Below are 14,981 nucleotides of genomic sequence, written 5' to 3'. Positions count from 1 at the left end.
CAGCGTAGCGGGTAGTTCAACACCAGCCACTAGGGATCAGGGCTGCACCATATGAGGAAAATATCTAATTGTGCTTATTTTTGACTGATACGGCGATTGCGATTTGATTCACGAATAATGGAGGGAATGATCATTTGTATATTATTATTCTCAATTTCATTTAAAAAAAAAAAAAAATGATTATAGTGTGATTTTTGCGAGGAGCTGTACCAAATAAAGATTTTTTTTCTTTAGTCTGTAGGATAGGATTTGTAGGCCGGGGCGTCTCTGAAGCACCACAATACCTCATTCAGAATGGGTCGACACATATTTTGCCTTAAAAAAATATTGCACCCCTACACCCACCCCCCCTTTGATTTGAATTTTGCATTATAGTCTATATTGTGACTTCAAAAAAAATTTCACTAATGTGCAGCCCTACTAGGGATGTAAAGATGCATGGTGAATCAGTTAAAACAATTTTAAAAAATAAATATATATATATATATATATATATATATATATATATATATATGTGTGTGTGTAAAGATTACTACTGGTTGAGATAAAAAAAGAGGCCTAGGGCGTAATCTACTTTAGATTTCCCTTATGGTTACTGTCAATACGTGTTCTTATAGTTTATTTAGTTGAAGATTAATTGTGCAGCCCTGCTATGGATGTAATGATGCATCGTGAATCGGTTAAAATGGATATAAAGGGGCGCCTGGGTAGCTACCCTAGTTGAGCGTGCGTCCCATGTACAGAGGCCCAGTCCTTGCTGCAGCAGCCGCGGGATTGATTCCGACCTGGGGCCCTTTACTGCGTGTCATTCCTCTCTTTTTTTTTTTTTTTTTTTTTTTTTTTTTTTTTTTTTTTTTTTTTTTTTTTTCTCTCTCTCTCTCTCACCTTTCATGTCTTCAGCTTTCCTATCATATAAATGCCTAAAAATGCCCAAAAAATAATCTTAAAAAAAAAAGTGTAAATATTACAACCGGTTGAGATTTAAAAAATTGAATTGCAATGCAATTTTTTTAAAGGCCTAGGGCGTAATCTACTTTAGATTTCACTTAAAGTTACTGTCACTACATGTTCTTGTAGTTTATTTGAAGAGACTTTTTTTCTATTTATTTAGTTATTTTGATGTGGGATTTGTTTTAAAAATCTAATTATTCATTTTGATTTAATTTGTTATTTAAGATAATATACAATTTCAGTTGCACTTCTGATAATAGGATAAGAGGATCTGTTGTAAAATTTTTCAGTCATTTGTCTGCAGCTCAGTTAACCTAAAATTGTGAATTGTAAGTTGAGTGTATCATTACATCCCTACCAGGTACTGCAGCCAAAGTCCAACTAAATTTAACTTTGCCCCCCCAAATATGCTGAATCCCTAGATATGCGTCCAATAGCATTCCAGTCTGAAGTCTGCTTCCACATTGATTTATTTCCCTCCCTTTCCACTGCCTCAAGATAGCAATATGCTGAGAATGCACCTGAATGGGGGCGACCTCTAGCTCACCCAGGAAGAGCGTGCGCCCCCATGTAGGCTGAGTCCTTTGCAGCGGCCCGGGTTCGAATCCGACCTGCGGCCCTTTGCTGCGTGTCATCCCCCATCTCTCTCCCACCTGTCAGGACAGGTTTTTATAAAATATTACAACTTCTTCCTGTTTTTTTCTCAGTTCCCTTTAGCACAAACCCAAATGTCAGCTGCTCAAAGCTTAAAAGTCCTCTAACTGATCTGGGGCCTCATTTATAAACGTGGCATACACACAAAAGAAGGCGTACGCCGCTCTTCTACGCAAGAATTGGGATTTATAAAGGGAAACCGGCGTAGGACGTGCGTGCGCATGGTTTTATGAATCCAAATATTTCTGTGTACTCACGTCCTATGTTTCGTCTGTACACTTCTTCTGACTGACGCAAATTTGCCACACAGTTTTCTAAGGCCGCTGATCTACATCTTTTCATTTAGAGTTAAAAGGCTTTTAGCTGGATTTCTCCACTGTACTTCATAAGGAGAACCCAGCGCTCCCTGTGCCCCCTGTGCTCCGCGCCGCTCCTGATGTGTGTAAGTGTGCGCTAAGCTGACAACATGCCTCTGCATCAACGTCAGCCAGGCAAAGACTCTGACATTTACTGCACCGGGGCCACTGAAGTAGTCTGAGTGAGTTGGCGGTGACATGTGTTCTTCTTACTTTCCGAGATGAGAAACGGATTCTGGGCGCCCAGCGATCTCTCTGTTCAGATCATGAATAAATCAGCCGCTGAACGTGACACATTCCCTCCAAATACATCCACAGAAATTCATTCTGAGGCCGACTGCAGCTGAGCATCTCACACTCACACGGTCTGGGTGATGTTATTTTTAGTGCAGAGCGGTGGCTTTCAGTGGAATGCTGATAAACAGGATTTATATGAATTTGTAGGGAATGTTTGTATGCCTCTCCTTTTTTTAGGTTTACGTTCATGACGGAATACCTTTAAAATGGTCACATTACCGTCACATTACCATCAGCCCCAGCTGAAGAACAACACATACCAGCAACATTTGACACACACCTGAACAGCCCTAAATGTTTGCATGTTAAAGAGATAGTTTGGATATTTTGAAATGTGGCTCTATGAGGTACTTATCCACAGTCAAGATGGCGGTTGGCACGCCCCCAGTCTGGAGAAGCAGGCAGGAGAAACGAAACGGAAGCTAAGCAATGTACTGACTGACTAACCCTAACTCTAACTGCAACGATTAATCGATTAATCGTCAAATTCTGCTAATCGATTAATCGATTTGAGTCGTTTTCTAATGAGAAAAAAAGTAAAAATTGTCTTGTATTCCAGCTTCCTAAATGTGAATATGTTCTAGTTTCTTCACTCGTCTGTGACTATAGTCTCACATTGCCAGACCCTCCTCCACAGTGCTGCGGAGGAGGGTCTGGCTAATTGGCACGGCATTCCGGGATGGGAGAAAAACATGCTCTGGTTTATTGGCATTTCTTTAAACCAATCACAATCGTCTTGGGCGTCGCTAAGCGCCAGACACAATGACGGCGCCTCTGCAAAATAGCCTCTGGAAGGAACTTGTTTTTGTGGAACATGTGTACGTTCAAAGGTTGTTTTAGTCGTGCAACAGAAAACTCAGATAGGACAGATAGTCTAGCCAGCTGTCTGGATTTACCCTGCCGAGATCTGAGGAGCAGTTAACCATAGTCCTCACAAATCCACCGGAGGTTAGAACACCAACACTCCACAATTGACACTGTGGAGTCTTTCCGCTTCCTGGGAACTACCATCTCCCAGGATCTCAAGTGGGAGAGAAAGCACAACTGAGGATGTACTTCCTGCGGCAGCTGAAGAAATTCAACCTGCCAAAGACAATGATGGTGCACTTCTACACAGCCATCATCGAGTCCATCCTCCCATCCTCCATCACCATCTGGTACGCTGCTGCCACTGCCAAGGACAAGGGCAGACTGCAGCGTGTCATTCGGTCTGCAGAGAAGGTGATTGGCTGCAATCTGCCGCCGCTCCAGGACCTTTACGCCACCAGGACTCTGAAGCGTGCTGGAAAGATTGTGGCTGACCCCTCCCACCCCGGACACAAACTCTTTCGCCGCCTTCACACTGGCAGTTGAAATCAGCTCCGTAATACGCAATACGCCCCCAGCGGACGTCGTACTACACCGTTGAAAAGCTTCGGAAGCGATTTACAAAAATGGCAGAACAACTAGAAGGACTGATAAGTGTCTGAATGTCCGATTCTCTCTGACCTCTCTTATACAGATACAAATAGAAAGGCTGCTGCGTCGAGTAAAGTTGCCCAGGACGTTGACATGTCACGTCGGTTAAATGTGATACAGCGGTATAATGTCAATAGTTAGACGTCTGTTGCTAGCTAACCAATTAGCATTAGCAGGTTTGTTTATCAGTACCATAGCAACGCTAACTTCCATCGGATAGGAACCGTCCGTAGCTTTTCGCAAGAGTTCAATTTTTTTGAACACATCCGGATGACCGACTGACACGATTTTTTCCGCACGGCACTCGTTCGGACCCGGTTCGGACCCATTCGCATGCGGTCTGCGAATCTCCATAGGAAATGAATGACTTCCGGTCATTTCGAAGCCGTATCGGAGATGATTTCAAGTGCCAGTGTGAAGGCGCCGTTTGAGTCAGTCCAGGCCATCAGGACCAAATCCTCATGCCACATGAACAGTTTTTTTCCAATCCGCCACTAGCCTTACCAACAAGGCCCAGAACCCACCCCGACTCTCTCCACACTCCACCTCCACCTATGGCTCTACATGCCACTGTACAAACAAATTCCTTGTATGTGTAAAAAACGTACTTGGCAATAAAGCTTATTCTGATTCTGAAGAAAGTGGAAAGTGACGGCCATTACCAGGGGAATTTCCAGCGGGGCAATCCCAGGAAATGAAACGTCATCGATATAGACTACTGTGATATTAATCTGAATATCTTTGAGTTGTGGCAAAACAAGACATTTGAGGACGTCATCTTGGGCTTTTGGGAAACACTGATCCACATTTTTCACCATTTTCTGACGTTTTATACACCAAACAACTAATTGATTAACAGAGGAGTATGGAGTTCTTTGACACAGTGCGAGTCGAATGAAACAAATGGCCAATTGTACTCAACAGATCAGAAAAAAAGTTTCCCAAATCTCAACGTCATGCTTTTCGAGTAAACATAAATGCCTTCTAGAGTCCACACAGAGCCTGCAGTGTTCCATTTTGAGGTATTAAAGGAGTCTTTTACAGCTTTACACTGCTACATTTTGGTTTTTAAGCTGAGTTTTAAGCCAAAAGCGATCTCCATACACACAAGTGTTTTCAGCTCCAGAAGAAGAACTAACCTCCATTTAAACTAACACGGCCAAACCAAAATATCTCACGAACATTCTCGTATACTGGGCACCGCGGTAAACAGGAGGCAGCATGTATAGAGCTCAACAGTGATTTTTCCCGATTCAATTGTTTCATTGATGTTTCATAAAAATTACTTATATAAAGAGTTTTAAGTCTGGAACGTAGCCAACCAGCTACGAGATGAATGGTGAGCATAAAACATTTGATTCGCCGCAAATGAAAAAGTTTGGAAACTGCAAAATAAGGTACGAGACCGTGCAGAGAAACTATCATAGACTTGAATTGGCAGAAGCTCGCTGTAGCCGTTCGCGGTTTCGCAGGTACGGCAAACGTTTCTATGGTAACAGCGAGTTGGACCAATCGGAGACGTCGCTGTTACGCTTAGGATTGTGGGTAGTGTAGTTTTTCTCCATACGATCGCGGACAAAACCTGTTTTTCTTAAAACAGGGTTGATTCCATACAGACTTCTAGCTTCTACAAGAGCTGAAACTTTGGTTTCACAACCACGTAGCTCGTGGTCAGTCTGCCTCGGATGGTTTAGACATTATGGCTGATAATCTAAATCCTTATGGAGAAAATCAATGGGATTTTTACTTCGGGAACCACACTGTTGAGCTCTATACCCTAGACGTCATGACCCAATCGGGCAGCGAAACATTGGCGTCAGTGTAGTTTTTTGCCGAAGGTCTCCGTTTGCGGCCGTTGAGACTGAAACACAACCCCGCAGATTCCAAACCAAAACAGGTCAGAAGTGTTTTCAAGTGTGATCACATTTCTCCGGTTCGGAGGCTCTGAAACGCCACAGCAATGTGAATGCGAGGTGTAAACATAAGATAAAAAGATATATGGTTTTAAACCAAAATGTAGCCTTACTCTCCAGGAAGTCGAGCTGGCAGGCGGGGGCGTTGAGGCTCATGAAGTTGAAGCCGCGTGTAGGCCGGCAGCGGCCTCTCTTAGCCGCCGACTCCCCAGGAGACAAGCCCTGCAACATGCTGCTCTTCCCGGCTCCGTCCAGACCGAGGACCAGGACCTGACGCGTCCCACGCTCCTCCTCCTCCTGCAGGCAGAGCACAGACACAATCACAGTCCAGAAATGTTCCCAAATGTAGACTGGAGGCAAAAAACTAAATGAGTTAACACCAGAGTGAGGGTATGGAAGAATGGCTGGTTTGCCTTAGGTCTACACATTAGGCGCATATTCAGCATATTAAACCACAGCTGAATCTGAACACAGAGGTATCGATACAGTACACGTTGTCTGAAATCAACAGGTGGTTTCATAAAATGTGATACACCCCCTGATTTACATATAAGGCTGGGTACCGAATTCAATCATTTTTAGGCACCGACCGAATCGCCTCTATAGTATTGAGTATCAAAAAATGCCTCATCTTTCAGTACCTAATTTCAATACCTAAGGAGTAAATCTCATCAGCGTCAGTGAGCCAATAAGGACGCAGCATGCTTCTACCAAGATCTAATAATGTCTGTGATTGGCTGTCTAACGTTACACGTCGTAGACACACAGGAAAAACTCTACGTTACACAGTAGAGGGGCTCGCGTAGTAGGAGCTGAAAAATAAACAGGAGTTGTGCTGTTGTAATTTATTTTTGTTCAAATGGATTTTATAAAATTGGTATCAAAAAAAGTATTCTTCAGGAACCGGTATCGAAGTCACGCTATTGGTATTAGTATAGAAAAGTTTTGCCCTATTTACGTAATCTTGGCCTCCGGCTAGGGATGTAACGATGCATCGAGAATTGGTAATTAAAAATGTATCGCTATGCAATTTTTAAACTGCGTAGAGCGTACTCAACATTTGATTTCACTTGTTTGACTTCAGACGTCACTATTCTTAAATATAAAAAAAAAATTGAATAGATTTTTAAACAAATCCCACATAAAGGTAACTAAATAATAAATAGAAAGAAATCTCTTCAAATTAATATAATTAAAAACATAGTGTTATTTAGATTAATGTGTCAAGAGATCCAAGCTTATTCTGAGGGAATGTTTTTGAAAATAAACTTCTCTTTAAGGCTCAAGCGTGATATATTTTTAATAAGAAAGCTAAAACATCCCAGCTCTAAAAGGGCTGATATGAATTGCTAATTTACCTCCACAGAAGCGCAGCTGCACATCAGCACACGGCATGAATAAGGACTAACCTTTGTTGGATTTAAAAAGAGGAGATGACTGACGTGTGTGGGGTCTCAGAGGGATTGTGGCGTCTCAGGTGCAAAGAGAGCGTGGAGGTTTGAATCCGGCTGCTAACCTTTACATTCACTTGTGTTATTGACAGATACAGGCGAGAAGAGAAAGAGTTTGTTCTTCTTTGAAATCTGATCTAAAGATTATAGCAACGAAGAGCAGGGTCATCATGATGCTGGTCTCTGATGTCTTTTATTTAAAGTAGAACATCACGACTTTCACCTCTGGAGGTTTGCAGACACTGATTCATATTCTTGAACATTATGTAGTTTCTTTTGTATAACCCGGGTCAAATTCCCAACTGTCTAATGCATTCTGTTTGATCCGAGTGATGATCTGCAGAAGTGCCTATTATCTGGGTTAAAATAATCGATTCTCCAAGTTTCATTAGGGACATCCGGCAGAACGTCCGGCGGCACCTGAAAAATCCCGAAAATGAAACATCGTCGATATAGACTCACATAACAACTACCATGTCATTGTGTCAGAAGTACGGGTGGGGGAATGAATCGATACAGCATACTATCGTGGTATTTTCCGTGGCAATACTTGTATTTTTATCCAGCTGTGTTTTTCTTTTCTTTTTTAATATACTGTTGATTGTTCGAGATAAATAAAAAAAAGAAAAAAAAAGAATTTAACTTAGCTTACTGGATGGAAAATTGAAGTGAGATGAACCAACAGAGAAATGTGTCTTTTTAGATAAAACACATGTTGACAAAGAATACCGCAATGTGTTTTAAATCGCAAGAATACCATATCGTGAGATAAGCATTGTGATAATACCGTATCATGAGATAAGCATCGTGATAATATCGTATCGTGACATAAACATCGCAATAATATTGTACCGTGGGGATAAGTATCGTGATAATATATCGTGGGATAAGTATCGTGATAATATTGTAAGTATCGTGATAATATTGTATCGTGAGAAGTATTGTGATATTTTATCGCGACATAAGTATCGTGATATAGTATCGTGATAGTATCGTGAGATAAGTATCGTGATAATATCATATCGTGGGATAAATATCGTGATAATATCATATTGTGAGACAAGTATCGTGATAATATTGTATCGTGATAATATTGTACTGTGAGATAAGTATGGTGATAATATTGTTTGGTGATAATAGTGTATGTGTAATATGTGTGAGATAAATATCGATATTGTTTGGTAACACCGGATAAAATTGTATCCTGGATGATGTATTGATGTAGATATGTATATTTTATGCATAAGTATTGTGATATTTTGTATAGTATGTGAGATAAGTATCATAATAATATCATATCGTGGGATAAGTATCGTGATATCATATCGTGAGATAAGTATCGTGATAATATTGTATCGTGATAATATTGTACTGTGAGATAAGTATCGTGATAATATTGTAAGTATCGTGATAATATTGTACTGTGAGATAAGTATCATAATAATATCATTTCGTGACATAAGTATTGTGATAATATTATTGATAATTATATATAATTAAGTATTGTTAATATATTTGTGACATAAGTATTGTGATAATATCGTACAGTGGGCCCTCTGGAGATTCCTATCAAAAGGAGGTCAGATGAAGAATTTCAATATTCTGTTGACGTGTTTCTGTCTGTAATCACTGACTGGTGTTGCTGGGTAAACATCAGATAAACATGGCTGCTTTGTCAGATCTGTAGCTCGCCTCCATGTATTTCTAGCTGCAGTCTGCTTGGAGACAAACCTCAAACCCTGACAGCGTTGAGCAGCTCTGCTAAACCTGCTACAGGAGACGTTTAGGAAGACATTTGACCGAACAAAACATTACAGTCATTTTTTTTTTGTAAATCTCTAGGGTTACAACCAATGATTATTTTCATTGTGGATTAATCTGTTAATTTTTTTCTTCGATTATTGATTAGTTGTTTGGTCTAGAAAATGCCCATGTCAGAAAATGTCTTGTTTTGTCCACAACTCTTTATCATAAAAAATGACTCAAACCGATTATCAAAATAGATGACGATTAATTTAATAGTTGACAACCAATCGATTCATCTTTGCAGCTCTACAAGTCTCTGACATTTCTTTGGTTAATAAATTGATCAAATCGAGCCAGCGCACTGTCCATGTATCTCCTGCTCCCTTTTGTCAGCTCAAATACTTCAGACTTCTGTCTTTTTAGATTTTAACCTCACTTCTGCTGGTTCAGTCATTTCTCATAAAAAGACAGTGATACTGTATTGATTTCTGTTGTTTTTCTGCTCCACAGGGAGGAAAAAAGCTCAGCTCAGCTGCAGATCTGCTGACAGGGATTTCACGTCTTGCTCAAGGACAATCCAGCAAAGCAGACACTCGGTTAACACAGAGAGAAGAGATGGAAACTTTGATAGGAAAAAAATGTAATTGTAATTTTTCTGCCAGGTATTCCGATTACAATTTGATTTGCGATTTACTTATTTTTTAGAGCTGCATATGCGCATTCTACGATCATGTTAAATAAAGTAATAAAACACAAATGTAAAATCCACTGAAAATAGGACATTTCTTTCAACAATCTGTGATATGTGACATTATTCCAGCATTTGTCTTGTGAAAAACCTGTAACTATAGTAATGAAAAGAATAAAAAACATAAAATCAAATGTTAAATCAAACATTCAACTAAAGAATTCACATGCGATTAATAACGTTATTGAACTACTTCATTACCTACCCTGCATACCTTTTTTTAACATCAAAGCATGTAAACCTATTCTAGTAGACCCCAAGAGTTCAAATGTGACGATGAAAAGGGGTATAATAGGGGCTCTTTAACAGTGAGACGAGATGATGGATATCAAGCTCAAGATGTGGATAGCTTAGCTTAGCGCAGCATAAAGACTGGAGAGACGGGAGGAAACAGCTAGCCAGTCCAAAGTTCAAAAATACACCTAGTAACACCTATAAAACTCACTGATTAACCCGTTCTATCTTGTTTGTTTAATCTGTGAACAGAAACACGAAATACACAATCTGAAGTTTTAGGGAGAGTTACTTTAAAGGTCCCATGGCATGAAAATTTCACTTTGTGAGGGTTTTTAACATTAATATGAGTTCCCCCAGCCTGCCTATGGTCCCCCAGTGGCTAGAAATGGTGATAGGTGTAAACCGAGCCCTGGGTATCCTGCTCTGACTTTGAGAAAATGAAAGCTCAGATGGGCCAATCTGGAATTACCTCCCCTTTCTCTGCTTTGCCCACCCAGAGAATTTGGCCCACCCATAAGAGAGAGAGACATCATGGCTTTCAAATGAGCAAAGTGGCAGTTGGTCAAGGCCACACCCCCACTCTCCACCTTGCCCCCCCTCTCTCCTCCTCAATAGCTACAGACACAGAAATGGCACATCCTAAGGAAAGCTCATTGTGGGACTGGCTCTAGTGGCTGTAATTCTGCACCAAGGCTGAATTTCGGGAAAGAGACTTCAGATACAGTATTAGGGGACCACTAAGGTCTATATAAAAGAGACTTCAGATACAGTATTAGGGACCTAAGTCTACTTCAGTACAGTATTAGGGACCACTAAGGTCTATATAAAGAGACTTCAATACAGTATTAGGGACCACTAAGGCCTATATAAAAGCTTCAGATACAGTATTAGGGGACCACTAAGGCCTATATAAAAGAGACTTCAGATACAGTATTAGGGGACCACTAAGGCCTATATAAAAGAGACTTCAGATACAGTATTAGGGGACCACTAAGGCCTATATAAAAGAGACTTCAGATACAGTATTAGGGGACCACTAAGGACTATATAAAGAGACTTCAGATACAGTATTAGGGGACCACTAAGGTCTATATAAAAGAGACTTCAGATACAGTATTAGGGGACCACTAAGGACTATATTAAAGAGACTTCAGATACAGTATTAGGGGACCACTAAGGCCTATATAAAAGAGACTTCAGATACAGTATTAGGGGACCACTAAGGACTATATAAAGAGACTTCAGATACAGTATTAGGGGACCACTAAGGCCTATATAAAGATATCAGATACAGTATTAGGGGACCACTAAGGTTATGTAAAAGAGACTTCAGATACAGTATTAGGGGACCACTAAGGTCTATATAAAAGAGACTTCAGATACAGTATTAGGGACCACTAAGGTTATATAAGATACTTCAGATACAGTATTAGGACCACTAAGGTATGTAAAAGAGACCTCAGATACAGTATTAGGGGACCACTAAGGTCTATATAAGACTTCAGATACAGTATTGGGGCCACTAAGGCCTATATAAAAGAGACTTCAGATACAGTATTAGGGGACCACTAAGGCTATGTAAAAGAGACTTCAGATAAGTATTAGGGGACACTAAGGTTATGTAAAAGAGACCTAGATACAGTAAGGGACACTAAGGTTATATAAAGAGACTTCAGATACAGTATTAGGTACCACTAAGTATATAAAAGAGACTTCAGATAAGTATTAGGTACCACTAAGGCCTATATAAAAGAGACTTCAGATACAGTATTAGGGGACCACTAAGGTCTATATAAAGAGACTTCAGATACAGTATTAGGGGACCACTAAGGCCTATATAAAAGAGACTTCAGATACAGTTTAGGGGCCACTAAGGTGTATATAGACTTCAGATACAGTATTAGGGGACCACTAAGGTGTATATAAAAGAGACTTCAGATACAGTATTAGGGGACCACTAAGGCTATATAAAAGAGACTTCAGATACAGTATTAGGGGACCACTAAGGTCTATATAAAAGAGACTTCAGATACAGTATTAGGGGACCACTAAGGCCTATATTAAAGAGACTTCAGATACAGTATTAGGGGACCACTAAGGCCTATATAAAGAGACTTCAGATACAGTATTAGGGGACCACTAAGGTCTATATAAAAGAGACTTCAGATACAGTATTAGGGGACCACTAAGGCCTATATAAAAGAGACTTCAGATACAGTATTAGGTGACCACTAAGGTCTATATAAAAGAGACTTCAGATACAGTATTAGGTGACCACTAAGGTCTATATAAAAGAGACTTCAGATACAGTATTAGGGGACCACTAAGGTCTATATAAAAGAGAATTAAAAAGAGGTTTGGGGTTTTGGTCGCTGTGAAGGCACGATGGTGCTAAACCAAGAGACTTCACCCTGCATATGGGCGCCCGCTCTACTGTACCAGGTGAGCTACCCAGGCGCCCAAAAGATTATATATTTAAGCTGTACTGTAGTTGCTCCTGAGCTCTCAACGTGAAGCCAAATCATTCAGAGTGGTGCAAGTATCTGCAGAAATAACAAAAACTGAACTAATCTAAATAGACTCAGGCGTTGAAGGTACATCCGGACAGCTATTCTCTGGCATGGGGCTGCTTGTACAGTTTATCCAGCAGCTCAATCTGTTTCCACTCTTTCAGAGATTGTTTGTCGCTGTGTAAATGAGCATGTGCCGCCCTCCCACCTGCTGAAACTCCCCAAGGTCAATAACACGCTGTTAGTCAACTCCCCCCTGCTTTCCCAAACCGACGACGCGATTACGTTGCATCTTGGAACTATTTGGCTCCTGGGACGAATACATTTACACCCCCCCTCCCCTGTGCAGCGAGCTTCTGGCAGACACTGACAACCTTATCCTCTGGAGAAAGACGGAGCCAGATAAAGCAGGCTCAGCTTATTACAGGCCGCTGCTGACTGAATCTAAGAAAACAACATTAGACACATGCAAAAAGGATTTGATTAAGAGATTCAGACTGGAGCTGAATTGCTCCACTGAAGAGTCATTCATTCTTTCATTCCTGTCTGTTTCTGTGTCTGTAACACACTACAGTTATATTAGCCTCAACTTCATGATGTGGAACTGGAATACACATCTGGACGTTTTTTCCTAATTTTCATCAATTCATATTCTTCTTGTCCAACATCATCAGCCTGCTCACGTCTTCACCCTCATCCTACGCATTAAAGGGACAGTTCTGGTGTGTGGGATTGCATGAGCTACTTCTCCACAGCGAGTGTGTTAGTTACAGTAGATGGCGATCGGCATGCCCCCAGTTTGGAGAAGCCAATGTCTTTAGGCCGAATTTGTCATTCAGATCATTTTAGGCCTTTATTTCTATAGGAAAGCTTAGATTTGAAAGGGGAGAGAGAGAGAGGGGGGGGAATGACATGCAGCAAAGGGCAGCAGGTCGGAGTCGAACCATCGGCCGCTTCGTCGAGGAGTAAACCTCTATATATGGGCGCCCGCTCTACCAGGTGAGCTAACCAGGCACCCTAATGACATGCTGTTATCTCATTGGTTGCGCTTTCGAAAGGTCAGCGGCAACTAGGTTAAAAGTTGACATAATTTGAACTTTGAGCGCAGCGCACAGCGGCAAATCCGAGCGGTGCGCAACACCAGGGGGCGCGCAGCGCATAGTTGGGCGCCACCGCTCTCCCCATGTTGAATGACGAGGCATTTTTTCGATTCTCAACACTTTAGAGTCAATTCGGTCGGTGCCTAAAAAGTATTGAATTCAGTACCCAGCCTTTTCTGCATGCAAATGTCTTTATTCATGTAAATATCATTATTATTAGTTAATTAATCTGCTGTATTGTTCCAAACTTTCTGCAGATTCAAAACATTACACGTGTTTCGAATGTTTTTTATTTTTATAGGAATTATGCACATCTTATCAACTAATATTTGCTTGCCACAGCATTTAAACTCTTTGACTTCATTAATTTCCCCACTGGGGATCAATAAACAGTATCAATTATTATTACCCCGGCCAGAACCCCCTTAAATTACGCCTACATCTGTTTGACCAGGGTAACCATCATCTTCATCATCATCGTCGTCATCATCACACCATTGACACGTCAGTGAATTATGAGCAGCATCTTCTTTTCTTCTCCATCATCATCATCATCATCACCATCATCATCATCATTCTCACCCTTCACATGTGATTGTTTTTAAATGTTAAAATCATCAACATCCTCTTCTTCATCATCATCATCATCATCATCATCCCCACTACCACTGCCATTTATTCACCAAGCATCATCAACATCATCATCATCATCATCCTCATCATCATCAACATCATCATCATCATCATCACCATCATCATTATGAATTATATTCATCAGAAATCTGCAGTGCTTTCTTCATTCATTCAGCCCGCCTGTCAGGTGTAAGACCGGTGTCTTTACCGCCAAGTTAACTAGTTGAATAAACAATGAAATAACGTAAAGAGTGTTAAAGATATTGGGAACAGTCTGTGTCACCTCTTTGATCGTGCAGTATTCCGCCTGCGGGGACCATATCCGCCTCTTGTAGAAGAAGTTGAGGGCGATGAAGAGAGCCGAGCCCAGGGCAGCCACGGCGGCGGTCAGGGCGAAGGAGATGTGCCGGAGGAGAACCATATGGGAAGCGGACGAGCTGGAAGGGTTGGCGGCGGAGGCGGCGGAGGCGGCGGCGCTGCTTTCTGGTCACCGACAGTGTTGAGACTGACCGACTGTTGCCGCTTCCTTCTCCTTCTCCTTCTTCTACTCGCTCTGCTGCCGCTGAACGCTCGAGCCTACATGTGACCGAGCTCGCTCCGCTTGTTTTTGTTTCGAGACGCGCAATAGGGGAGGAAGGTGGGGAATGCTGCGTTCAGGTGCAGCTTGTAGCCTAAACTCTCCTCTGGACACCAAATCAATCGATTTCGATCGATCTGTCAAGTCAAATAATATGCTACAAGGTAGCTACAAGGTTCCCAGTGAAATATCATCCCCATCCGCTCCTTAAACATGCGGCGGGCGAAAGGGAAAATCAAATCAATATCCTATCAATATCAATATAAAATCAAATAGCCTATCACGATATTTGGTTACACTTTACTTGAAGGTATCTACATAAGAGTGACATGACACTGTCATGAACGTGT

General features: G+C 41.2%; 1 protein-coding gene across 1 annotated transcript in view; it reads right to left on the bottom strand.

Annotated features, from left to right (window-relative positions):
- The window catches only part of arl10 (ADP-ribosylation factor-like 10), a 28,173-nt gene extending 13,515 nt beyond the window's left edge, over positions 1–14,658 (bottom strand). The window contains exons 1-2 of the mRNA XM_039777489.1: positions 14,338–14,658; positions 5,743–5,926 (exon numbers count right to left, since the gene is read on the bottom strand). Coding sequence (XP_039633423.1) covers positions 5,743–5,926; positions 14,338–14,475 — 322 coding nt within the window. The 5' untranslated portion in view covers positions 14,476–14,658. The remainder of the gene's footprint in view (positions 1–5,742; positions 5,927–14,337) is intronic.
- Positions 14,659–14,981: the final 323 nt, after the last annotated feature.

Source organism: Perca fluviatilis, chromosome 16 (genome assembly GCF_010015445.1).
Source record: "Perca fluviatilis chromosome 16, GENO_Pfluv_1.0, whole genome shotgun sequence".
Lineage (NCBI taxonomy): Eukaryota > Metazoa > Chordata > Actinopteri > Perciformes > Percidae > Perca > Perca fluviatilis.
This window is presented reverse-complemented; position numbering and strand designations above follow the sequence as displayed.